We start from the raw sequence: 13580 nt of genomic DNA, 5'->3' as shown, positions 1-13580 counted from the left end.
TTTTTTTTCTGAGTATTGATTTATTTATGAAGTAAGCTTTTTAGAATTGTTTTTAATTTTGTGTTATTTAATTTATAAGGTTATTTTCATAATATATAAATTATAGGAAAAATTATTATTATCCATTTTAATAAAATGAATTATTTATTTTTTATATTTAAAAAAATATAATTTTTAAATTTTTGTATCATTTATTCTTTAATTTTTTCACCTACTTTAAATTAAGTTCTTAATTTATTAACTAATATCTTTAAATAAAAGAGAAATTACCTTTAAAAAAACTCAATAATTTAAAGTTTAAAAAATAAAATAATTATATAATTATATTTTTTTTAAAATTACAAGATTTTAATGAGATTAAATTAATATTCAAAACAAATAAAGAGATTAAAAAATAAAATAAATAAAAAATATAAAATTTAATTAATTAATATATATTTTAAATTAATAAAATTAAATAATTAATTTTATTAAAATACAAAAAAAAAAAATCATAAATTATAATATGTTACCTTCATTATTGGTATCAACGTGGCGTGTTAATTTATTAAAAAAAAAAGAAAAAAAAAACTTGGCTCGTCAATTATTTGTTGATGACAGGACCTTGAAACCCAGCAAACACAATAATTGCTAATGTGGGACATCAATTAAAAAAAAATCTAACCTTTGTGTCCTTATCATATATACTTCACCGGCAGAAGATGACGGAGGCCACAACCACTTGCATAATCTCCTTCTACTGGAAAGCTGGGATCTATCCCAACAACACTGCATTTTGCTAAACAAGAAAAACAAGAATCTGTGACGATGAGCAGGTATTTCTTGTTTCCCGTTGGCGTAATTATGTTTATTAGGTCATTAATATACTTAATTTCACTCCTTTCTTTTTGTAAATAACTATCGAACTCCACCTAATGGCAGCCAGAGAAATGATCAGGGTGCAGCGGCAACTAGAACTGGAGAACTTACAAAATTCCAATCAAACGCAGTGGATGTCCTATCGAGCATAAACTCTCTGTTCACAGTTGCTGTATTCTTGGGCTTATCCTTCGCATCTCCCAACCAAAAAAGCATTGATCCCCGATCCGAATGTAACCCAGACGCCACCATGCTCAAGAGACTCGTCTTATGGGAGGTTATATCATTTTCTTTCTTCCTCTTCTCCAGCCTATTCTTGAAATCACTCCAACTATATATCAACATGTTAGGAGATAAAAAAATGGGTCGTCAGGGGCATGTTCTACATATCGGTATTGACGACGACACTTGGCGTTGCAAGTTTTACGGTTTCCATGGCTTACCTTATTCAGATACAGGTTGGGAAGATGTCTTGTTGGATTTTTGAAACAACTCTCTCTGTGATCTTTCTAGCTGTGATGGTGTTTCTGGGTATCGTAAGTTATTTAGTCGTCACTGCTCTAACTTTCTCGCTCACAACAGACGATTTTGACCAACATCTTTCTAGTACTACTGTTTTTACCACTGCTGCAAGTTTTTAATTCTTGAATATTTTATTTAAAAAAATGAAAAATTTGGAGTTGTAACATAATTTTACTTTTAAGTTAATGTTATTTTGTACAATTTTAATTGCTATTTATTATGCTCCTTACTTATTGTTTACTTAAAAAAATAAAAATCTAATTTCACAAAGAATCAATTACTCATAACTCATTTTATTGCTCAACATGCAAATCATGTTCCAATCGTAATATCTAACTTTCGTTAGATTGAAAGTTTGGATCTTATTAATTTTCTTTCTAACTCAATTGTAATATCTCCATGAGTTTAATAGTATGCATTATATAATTGGAACAAAGGAACGAGCTACACAAATTTGGAAGCAATTCGGTGATGGGGGGTTTTGTTCTTGGCACTTCAGGACCCCTTTTCAGAGTACAAAGTAATTTATTATAACAAGCGATGGTTGGCTTCCCTCATGCACAATTTTGTTTCAATTATTTTATATTTGATCTCCCTAGGATATTTTGGAATCACTGTTATAATGGTGAGGATATTCTGTTGTACTAGATTGCACAAATCCTTATAGTGGTCTCTCACTTTTTTAATAGTCAATATGCCACTGCCTTGTTTTGACAAGTCAACTTGATACATCGGATTCTTTTATTGATCCTCATCCAATGCAATTATTATTATTATTATTATTATTATTATTATTATATAATGGATAAAATTTAATTATTAATTATGATAAGACTCGTATAAGATCTATCATTCATTATCATCAATAATCATAATGGTTAAATTTACGAAATTTCAATCAAAGTAGGTGAATGTCCTTTGGAGCATAAACTCCCTTTCCAGTTGTTGTATTCTTGGGATTATCCTTTGCATCTCCCAAACAAAAAAGCCATGATCTCCGATCCGAATTAGCCCAGAAGTCACAATGCTCAGTGGACTCCTCTTATGGGAAGTTATATCATTTTCTTTCTTCCTCTTCTCAAGCCTATTTGTGAAATCACTTCAACTTTATATCAACAATTTAAGTGGCGATTGTCCAAGTAGAGATATCAATTAATAGCGAAATTAGTAGGAACAGGTTCTACCTATCGATAGTAATAATAATCATCATTCTAGCACATATATAATTAATAATCATCATCTGACCTCCAATTTTTCGTGATAAAGGGACTTGGGAATTGATTCATTTGATGTGTGCTTTGCAGAAAAGCCTCTCTAAATTCAGTCATTTTATGGAATAACAGAACATGAAGTTGAATATATTGAAGATGTTCAGAGAGATGCCAAAAGACCCAAGTTTGGTTGCGCAAAGCGCCACAATCTAATCACCACTGAACTCTTTAGCGCAGAACTCAATGAATCTTCTGCAGCTGAAGTCGCTTATGAGGAATTTCGTTGAAGATAGGATTCAAATAGAACCTTTCAATCTTGACAAAAAAAGGGATGAAGGCCATTTTGATGCAGAGGGAAATTTTGTTGAATATGTCAATGAGAATGAACTCAAGGATGCGTGGCTTGACAGTGTTGAAGTTGATCCAAGATTTGCTAGTTATAGCTCTATGGCAACAACAATTGAAGATGATAATAAAAATGATTCAAATGAACTTTCATCTGAAGACATTGAAATAATAAAGGGGCGTATTGCCAACTTGCTTGAGCCAGAGGAAACGGTAAATCTTTTGAATCATATTCTATGGATTATTTTTTTTAAAACTATGTTTAATAGAGTGTAATGTAATACAATATGATCAATTATGTAATGAAATTAAAGTTATAATATAATGAAATATAATTATTATTACATTAATATGTTTGATTGCAAAATAAAAATATAAATAATGTAATATAATGATAATTTTTTATAATGTTTAATTTATTTATGGTTTTAATAATAAGTAATAATAATCGAAGTGATTGTTGGTCGAATGTTAGGGGTAGCTAAGTGGTAGTGGTTGTGACAAAGTAAGGATAATGATGGTGGTAGGGCCCGGTGGTGGTGGTGGAGGTAATGGCAATGGCTAAGTGGTGGTGATAGCAATGGTGGCTAGATAGTGCGATGGTCGTAGTGTTAATAATAAATGAACAAAATAAAAACAAGTAATGATAATTATATCCATTTTTATATGTAATAATCATTATTTTACTTTCAAGTATAATTGATTGCTTGATATAATTGTCATTCTATTATATCAATTTTTTTTAACTAAATAATGCAATCGAATATATAATGTAATCATGGTTATATTACAATTTTGATTACGTCATACTAAAAATTAGCTTAATATAATATATTATTTGATTTGTTTTTTCATTTTAGTTAAGCTAGTAAGAATCAAATTATGAATGTATGGTAAGATTTTTTTTTTTTTTAAATTAGTCAAAAACTAACGCACATACATGGAATAAGGAAGGTATAAACATTTTCACAAAATCATAGTAATTTTATTAAAGCATATTAAGTCTTATATCTCATGCATATACTATCCATAATTGATGTGGAATCTCGAAAGACTAGCTCAGCCATCCGAAAGTAGATAGACACCTCCATTGATAGACTCAAATTCTTTTTTTTTTTTTAATTAGTTAAGAATGCAAGCACACCATTCATTAAATATATGAATTTCATATATTTGTATTTTAAGTCTACAATGAATTAAGTTTAAACAAGAATTTTCTAGTTTTTGGCACCAGATTTTTGTTTTACAGCGATAGGTTAATGATCTAAATGTAAAGAAGTGAAGGAGGTAGCTTTGTGTATAAAATTCATTTGATAAGTTCATGCGATTGACAAGTACAGTTCTGATATATGTGATTCTTATTTTCAATTTCCCAGAGCATTTCATTGTTTACTGCAACATTTCTTATCTTTTCTTTGTTGGTATTGTCATTAAAAAAGAAAAAGAAGTTGAAAGAACAATCAATTAAAAACATACATGCTCTTACATTAAAAGTAAACTGGTCATAATTGACTTTTAATACATTAAAATAGAACCAACTAATTGAAATGGTACATGAGGCTATGCATTGCATGGAGTGCAAATGTTTTCTGTTATTATGCAAAACAAAATTCTATTTTCTAATTGTAAAAATAAATCATGATAAATTTTAGTCTGACCATATACTTTTGGCTACTTCCAAACACATCTTTATTCAAGGAAAACCACACATTAGAAAAATGATTGGTGTAATGCAATAGACATGTCAAGGTTTGGATTCTACATTCTTGCTCAGTTCTTCCAGTTTCTTCATTCTTAATCTTTCACTCTCAGTCAGCAGCTGATAAGAACACAGGAAAATGGTGAAAATGATAAAAGGAAGGAACTACTAAAATGAAAATTAATTAAAAAGAAGGAAACATATTAATATTACCTCCATTAATGTGGTAATTAGTTGAGCTTTCTCTTTGTTCTTTTCATTGAAAGCTTCTAGTGCTTCTTTATTTTTTTTTTCTCCTGTTGCCAAACATGACATCTATTATAAATATTAAATTAATATGATATTTTCAACTTTATTTCCCTATGGCTATTAACAATAATTTTTCAAGTATGTTAGTAAGTTATATATTTTTTTATTTTAAGATATTAATCATACTTTTTTATTTTAAGATATTTAATTTTTAATCATATTTTTTACTTAATGCATTCACATTATTTGATACATTTCAGATACGTTAAAAGCTTCTTTACAAATAATCGAGCCAAGAATTACAATTCTACATTTTAAAAATATTTGTTTACATAATTTCTCTTAATTTTATTTTATTTTAGTTAATTATTTAATTTGATTTTAATTAAATACTACTAAATTAATAGACATTAGTATATAAATTAATATAATAACTAGTTTTTTTGTTAAAATAAATAATTTAATTAATTGAAATTTATTTAATTTAAATTAAATAAAAATTAAAAATTAAAAACATTGCCACACAATGTGCGAATAGTTAACTAGTTAGTTATTATAAATTTAAAATTAATGGAAACATTTTAGTGCAGGACTAATTTAGTCAATAATTTCACATTCGGAAGAGAAAAATAGAGTTATAAATTTAAAATTAATGGAAACATTTTGTTTTTGGTTGAATAAAAAATTAATGGAAACATTATTAATTGAAAAAAGAAATTTGATTCTATAATTTAAATATGGTCATGGTCTTTATATTATAAAAATATGGAATCGCTGTCATCCAACCTATGAATATGTAAAATATTGAGTGAAAGTTGGGTGTAACATTGGGTGGGAATATAATATATCAAATAATTTAATATTTCTTTTCACATATATCATGAATCCAGCTAACGGATAAATGATCACATCCAACACAGGAGAGCTTTAATATCATTATTGCTTCATTTATTTTTAAATAGTAATTTATAATTAAGTCTATGAGGTATCACAAAATTCATAAGTCAATCCTTAATTTAATTTTAAATTACAATTTAGTCCTAAATTTAAATTTCGTTAACAAACTAATCTTGTCATTAATTACTTTTCAATTCCAACAATTTAATCGTTAAAAATTTTTTTATTAGTAAAATAGTCTCTATATTTAAATTTTATATTTAAGTAATTATTTATTTTATATTTAAATAATTATATAAAATAATTCTATATTTAAGTAATTATTTAATATATAAAATAAATAATTACTCAAATATAAAATTTAGATGTAAAAATTATTTTATTAATAAAATAAAATTTTAGAAATTAAATTATTTTAAATTGAAAAATGATTCATAGTCAATTTAGACAATAATAACTAATTTGTTACTCTCTTTGTTTATAAATAATAGTTACATTTATGGTTTTCACAATGATTAAGAAAATAATTAAATAATTTTATTTTTATAAAAAAAATTAATAATTTACTTAATCACTCTTTATCTAAATTGAGTAATTTACGAATATCAAAATGACGAATTATTTATTTAATTAAAAAAATGATAATATTAGTGATAAAAAATTATATAAATGTTTATTATATTTTATAAAAATAAAAAATAAAATTAAAAAAATAATTAATTATAATTTTAGATAAAATAAAAAATAAATATAAATATTATTTATGAATAGAGAATAATAAAATTAAATTTTAAAAATTAAATTATTATCAAAAATATATTAAAATATAATATATGAATTTTATATATTTCAAGACTTAATTATAAATTATTCTTTTTAAAACTATTTATTGCAATAAAAAATATTAAATCATTTATTATGACCAATGAGCTCTTGCTCTTGTTATATATATTATAAAATGTGGAATAGCTCTCATCCGACATGATCATTTAAAATAAATAAATAAAAAATTTAAAAAGAAGAATAAAATATTTAGGGAAAGTAGTGCGGTCAAGCAAGTTAATATTTTTTTTTTCATATATTTAATTGCACATATAAAATAGGAAAGCTTTATCAACTTTATTATTTTTTATTATTTTATTTATTTTATGAAATATTTATTGCAATAAAAAAATTAAATCATTTATTTAAATTCTTAATTTACACATTAAAAATGGGCCTTTGGAAGACTAAAAAGTCTTCGATATAATAGATTGCACCGCTGTTATTATCATTGATGTTTTCAATTACCTACCACATGTATAAAAGTAATTAATTAATTAAAGATGATTGTCATAATCAATTAAATGAAGGAACAAGCATAAACACCCTTCCAGTTACTGGTTGGACCAATCATAAATTGTCGGGGTACTCCTCCCCCACCATATACAACTTCACCAAGTAATCTCCACTTCATGAACCTATGCAATATCAATGACCATGGCACTGTCAAAAACAGACAAGTTAACATTACCTGTGCGCGCGCATATATATATATATATATATATATATATATTGTCAATGAGCCCCTTGATATATTCAAATTGCAAAGCTATTATCTATCATTTGTTGTGAAAAATAGCTGCAGAAAAATTAAAATTAGAATGAAAGAAAACTTGAGATGTGTTTTATGAATATTGTCCTTAAAGTTTATTGTCAATAAGGTTGTAATTAATCTTCCAAGATTCAATAGGTTCTTCTACAGAAACGTGTAGGTAGTAGAATAGCCTATTTGAAATATGAATGCAAGATTATTATAAATATAAATGGCTTCATCTATAGTCTTAGGGTCTATTTGAGATATGAATGCAAGATTATTATAAATATTTTTAAGAAAAGATATAGTTATTTCCTCTCTTGATGTATCACTAATAATTTGATACTTGGGATGATCCTTCTTGAAGGTCCAATCTTTGGGTAGGTCTTGTTAAACTTTTTGATAAAGGACTAATTGACCTTGTTGCTCTTGAAGCTCAACTTCATTATTTTCCAAATCATTCAAGGGATCTTCCTTGAGTTGATCTTAATTTCTAATAAATTGAGAATCTTCAAGAGTCAACTCATTACCTATAACATTATCATCACAAGAAATATCATTTATAAGATCAAAGGGGTTAGCTTCATCAAATACAATATGCATTGACTCATCAACAAACTAAGATTCTCTTATTGAAGACTTCATAAGTTTTACAAGATATAGAGTACCCCAGAAGATACCTTTATCAATTTTGGAGCTAAATTTATCTAAATTATCATTAGTATTTAAAATGAAGTACTTACAATCAAAAACTCTAAAATAACTTACTTTAGGTTTCTTGTCATTCCATAACTCACTGAATTGGTGAGCTTTTGGGTCCAAAATCAAACTCTTGTCCAATGACCATCATGCGGTCATTGGATAAATTACAAGAAGGGTTGTTCTTGAACTTTAAGATTGTAACATAATCGTTCTTAAATTTAAAAATGTAACATAAAATCTCTTAAATTTTGAAATTTTATATAATATAATTCTTCTAATCCATATAACTGGTTTATACAATCCAAAATAACAGTGACGTGAATAATTCTCTCTTTTTTATGTGATAGTGATAAAATTAATTGTGATTTTTTTTCACATATTAATCATAAATAAAAATATCAGCAGTATGAGATAATAAAATATTAGATGTATAGCAGCTGATTAGAGAGATTCTACCTTTAAAAAATAATAACAATCATCTATGTTATCGTCATTTTGGATTGTCTATATTTACATGTTACTTATAAATTGATTATTAAAAATTTATTATGTAAAATTTTAAAATTCGATGAATTTATTAATTTTTAAGTTCATAAATGATTCTATTATAACTCTTAAAGTTCAAAACAACTACTAAAATTTATTATGGGAAAACTCTCATTGGTTGATCTGTGCAGTGAGGCCATAATTGCGTGGACGGTGTGCAGTGAATTGCGGAGTGTGCCCTGAAGGATATTATTATTATTATTATTATTATTACGGTCTTATGTTAGATTTGTGAGTGATTGAATGAGAAATGTTCAGTGTTTATAATTTTTTTTTCTGAGTATTGATTTATTTATGAAGTAAGCTTTTTAGAATTGTTTTTCATTTTGTTTTATTTAATTTATAAGGTTATTTTCATAATATATAAATTATAGGAAAAATTATTATTATCCATTTTAATAAAATGAATTGTTTATTTTTTATATTTAAAAAAATATAATTTTTAAATTTTTGTATCATTTATTCTTTAATTTTTTCACCTACTTTAAATTAAGTTCTTAATTTATTAACTAATATCTTTAAATAAAAGAGAAATTACCTTTACGAAAACATAATAATTTAAAGTTTAAAAAATAAAATAATTATATAATTATATATTTTTTAAAATTACAAGATTTTAATGAGATTAAATTAATATTCAAAATAAATAAAGAGATTAAAAAATAAAATAAATAAAAATATAAAATTTAATTAATTAATATATATTTTAAATTAATAAAATTAAATAATTAATTTTATTAAAATACAGAAAAAAAATCATATATTATAATATGTTACCTTCATTATTGGTATCAACGTGGCGTGTTAATTTATTAAAAAAAAAAAAAGAAAAAAAAAACTTGGCTCGTCAATTATTTGTTGATGACAGGACCTTGAAACCCAGCAAACACAATAATTGCTAATGTGGGACATCAATTAAAAAAAAATCTAACCTTTGTTTCCTTATCATATATACTTCACCGGCCGAAGATGACGGAGGCCACAAACACTTGCATAATCTCCTTCTACTGGAAATAGCTGGGATCTATCCCAACAACACTGCATTTTGCTAAACAAGGAAAACAAGAATCTGTAACGATGAGCAGGTATTTCTTGTTTCCCGTTGGCGTAATTATGTTTATTAGGTCATTAATATACTTAATTTCACTCCTTTCTTTTTTTAAATAACTATCGAACTCCACCTAATGGCAGCCAGGGAAATGATCCGAATGCAGCGGCAACTCTTACAAAATTCCAATCAAACGCAGTGGATGTCCTATCGAGCATAAACTCTCTGTTCACAGTTGCTGTATTCTTGGGCTTATCCCTCGTATCTCCCAACCAAAAAAGCATCGATCCCCGATCCGAATGTAACCCGGACGCCACCATGCTCAAGAGACTCGTCTTATGGGAGGTTATATCTTCCTCTTCTCCAGCCTATTCTTGAAATCACTCCAACTATATATCAACATGTTAGGAGATATAAAATTGGTCGTCAGGGCCATGTTCTACATATCGGTATTGACGACGACACTTGGCGTTGCAAGTTTTACGGTTTCCATGGCTTACCTTATTCAGATACAGGTTGGGAAGATGTCTTGTTGGATTTTTGAAACAACTCTCTCTGTGATCTTTCTAGCTGCGATGGTGTTTCTGGGTATCTTAAGTTATTTAGTCGTCACTGTTCTAACTTTCCGGCTCACAGAGGACGATTTTGACCAACATCTTTCTAGTACTACTGTTTTTACCACTGCTGCAAGTATTTAATTCTTGAATATTTTATTTAAAAAAATGAAAAATTTGGAGTTGTAACATAATTTTACTTTTAAGTTAATGTTATTTTGTACAATTTTAATTGCTATTTATTATGCTCTTTACTTATTGTTTACTTAAAAAAATAAAACTCTAATTTCACAAAGAATCAATTACTCATAACTCATTTTATTACTCAACATGTAAATTATGTTCCAATTATAATATCTAACCAGGGTTAATTCAATTAGTAATATTCAATTAACGCTTTCGTTAGATTGAAAGTTTGGATCTTATTAATTTTCTTTCTAACTCAATTGTAATATCTCCATGAGTTTAGTAGTATGCATTATATAATTATATAATTAGAACAAAGGAACGAGCTACACAAATTTGGAAGCAATTCGGTGATGGGGTTTTGTTCTTGGCACTTCAGGACCCCTTTTCAGAGTACAAAGTAATTTATTATAACAAGCGATGGTTGTCTTCCCTCATGCACAATTTTGTTTCAATTATTTTATATTTGATCTCCCTAGGATATTTTGGAATCACTGTTATAATGGTGAGGATATTCTGTTGTACTGGATTGTACAAATCCTTATAGTGGTCTCTCACTTCTTTTATAGTCAATATGCCACTGCCTTATTTTGACAAGTCAACTTGATACATCGGATTCTTTTATTGATCCTCATCCAATGCAATTATTATATATACATAACATATACTGATGAGATTCGTACAAGATCTATCATCCATCATCATCAATAGTCATAATGTTTGAATTTACGAAATTTCAATCAAAGTAGGTTGATGTCCTTTCGAGCATAAACTCCCTATTTCCAGTAGTTGTATTCTTGCGATTATCCTTTGCATCTCCCAACCAAAAAAGCCATTACCTCCAATCCGAATTAGCCCAGACGTCACAATGCTCAATGGACTCTCCTTATGGGAAGTTATATCATTTTCTTTCTTCCTCTTCTGAAGCCTATTTGTGAAATCATTTCAACTTTATATCAACAATTTAAGTGGCGATTGTCCAAGTAAAGATATCAATTAAAAGCGAAATGAGTAGGAACAGGTTCTACCTATCGATAGCGACGACAGCACTTAGCATCGGACATATAACAATAATCATCATTTTAGCACATATATAATTAATAATCATTATTTGACCTCTAATTTTTCATGATAAAGAGACTTGGGAATTGATTCATTTGATATGTGTGCTTTGCAGAAAAGCCTCTCTAAATTCAGTAATTTTATGGAATAACGGAACATGAAGTTGAATATGTTGAAGCTGTTCAGAGAGAGGCGAAAAGACCCAAGTTTGGCTGCGCAAAGCGCCACAATCTAATCACCACTGAACTCCTTAGCGAAGAACTCAATGATGCTTCTGCAGCTGAAGTCGCTTATGAGGAATTTCATTGAAGATAGGATTCAAATAGAACCTTTCAATCTTGACAAAAAAAGGGAAGAAGGCCATTTTGATGTAGAGGGAAATTTTGTTGAATATGTCAATGAGAATGAACTCAAGGATGCGTGGCTTGATAGTGTTGAAGTTGATCCAAGATTTGCTAGTTAAAGCTCTATGGTAACAACAATTGAAGATGATAATAAAAATGATTCAAATGAACTTTCATATGAAGACATTGGAATAATAAAGGGGCGTATTGCCAACTTGCTTGAGCAAGAGGAAACGGTAAATCTTTTGAATCATATTCTATGGATTATTTTTTTTAAAACTATATTTAGTAGAGCGTAATGTAATGCAATATGATCAATTATGTAATTAAATTAGAGTTATAATGTAATGAAATATAATTATCATTACATTAATATTTTTTATTGTAAAATAAAAATATAAATAATGTAATATAATAATAATTTTTTATAATGTTTAATTTATTTATGGTGTTAATAATAAATAATAATGATTGAAGTAATTGTTGGTCTTATTTATGTTGTAATAATCCCATAATTTAATAAATAGAAATTAAAATTTTTAATTATCTCATAGTGACGTCTTGCTTATGTCATTAAAGTAATTAAATTTTTGAATTTTCTATTTCTTTCATTTTCTTTCTTTTCCTACACCTTCACATTTTTAATATCTTTCTCAATATTTTAATTTCATATGTTTTATTGGACATTTAGGTCAAAAGTCTCCTTTAAGAGTGAATTGACCAAAATGCCCTTCATTGGTTTCAATCCATTTTCTAATAGTGCTTAAGAACTCATTGAATGCTGATTTAATTATTTGAACTTGTTCTCTTTTTTTTTCTGTGGCTTTCACATTCCCATTAGTTTTGCAATTATCCCTAGGCCTGGAGTATCATAGGTTCTCACACGGTTTTAGGATAGCAACTGAGCTCGCAGTCGTTTCCTGGGTCGGTCACCTATCACTGGAACCCCGGCTCATTTAACCGATTAGGCTTCGTTTTTCTTATTTCCATTTCACCTTCATGTGATTTCTATTAATTTTTATTTATGGCTTTTCTAGATGACATAGATATGGTTCTAAACATTCTAACTGCCCGGACAGACACTAGTCATCGGAGCAGTAGAAGGTATAGACCACTTAGTATGGGGGTGTTACAATTATTAATTTCGTGGCATGATCTTAAAAAAAAAAATTTTTTTGAGAAATCAATTTAATTAAATTTAAATAATTTTTTTTTTGTTTAAATTTAATACGGGTAGTTCTTAAATGGACCTAATTAAGTTTAATTGAGCCTCATAGCCTAAGAAAGGCTAGTTAGGAATTTTAAATAGCACCCATTTAATTTATTTTTTAAAAATTAAAATAAGAAAATATCTTTTTCTCTCTCCCTGTCCTATACAAACTCTCTCTCACACTTGGCCCCACTCTCTTTCTCACTCCATGTTGGTGCTGGCCCCTCTCCCTCTCTTCCTATTGGTTTAAACACCTCACCTATATCTCAGTCTTACCCAAATTCTGCAATCCTAGCTGTTAAGTTATCTAAACCTTATCACTCTAGGACTCCAAGTCCTATCACACATTTCTCCCAAAACCCTATAAATACCCTACTGAGGTAGAAAAAAAAAAGGAAGAAAAAAAAAAAGAGGAGAAGACCAAAAAAAGAGAGAGAGAGAAAGAGAGAGAGAGAGAGAGAGAGAGAGAGAGAAAAAGGACAAAAAAAAGAGATTTAGAAAGATTCAGAAAATTCAGAGCTAGTTAGAAATATCTTAGAGCTATAGGAAATTTAGAGATATTCAAAACTTC

The 13580-nt window shown here is 27.6% G+C and overlaps 2 protein-coding genes and 1 long non-coding RNA gene across 3 annotated transcripts; 2 read left to right on the top strand and 1 right to left on the bottom strand.

The window, feature by feature from the left end:
- The first annotated feature begins 636 nt into the window (after positions 1-636).
- LOC110648288 (uncharacterized) lies at positions 637-1593 on the top strand. Its single transcript, XM_021802463.2, has 2 exons — positions 637-815; positions 922-1593. The coding sequence occupies exons 1-2, from the start codon at positions 808-810 to the stop codon at positions 1343-1345; spliced, it is 432 nt and encodes a 143-aa protein (XP_021658155.2). The 5' UTR covers positions 637-807; the 3' UTR covers positions 1346-1593.
- Positions 1594-2834: 1241 nt separating this feature from the next.
- LOC131172993 (uncharacterized) lies at positions 2835-3217 on the top strand. The gene is made up of 2 exons (XM_058134632.1): positions 2835-3149; positions 3206-3217. Exons 1-2 carry the CDS (start codon positions 2835-2837, stop codon positions 3215-3217), a joined length of 327 nt encoding a protein of 108 aa, XP_057990615.1.
- A 1227-nt stretch (positions 3218-4444) lies between these two features.
- Positions 4445-4926, bottom strand: LOC110648289 (uncharacterized). The gene is made up of 2 exons (XR_002493553.2): positions 4849-4926; positions 4445-4755 (listed from the first exon to the last, which is right to left on the bottom strand). It is a non-coding gene; the product is annotated as an uncharacterized LOC110648289 (long non-coding RNA).
- Positions 4927-13580: the final 8654 nt, after the last annotated feature.

This window comes from Hevea brasiliensis, chromosome 14 (assembly GCF_030052815.1).
Source record: "Hevea brasiliensis isolate MT/VB/25A 57/8 chromosome 14, ASM3005281v1, whole genome shotgun sequence".
Lineage (NCBI taxonomy): Eukaryota > Viridiplantae > Streptophyta > Magnoliopsida > Malpighiales > Euphorbiaceae > Hevea > Hevea brasiliensis.
The sequence above is the reverse complement of the archived record's forward strand: the minus strand, read 5'-3'. Positions and strand labels throughout refer to the sequence as shown.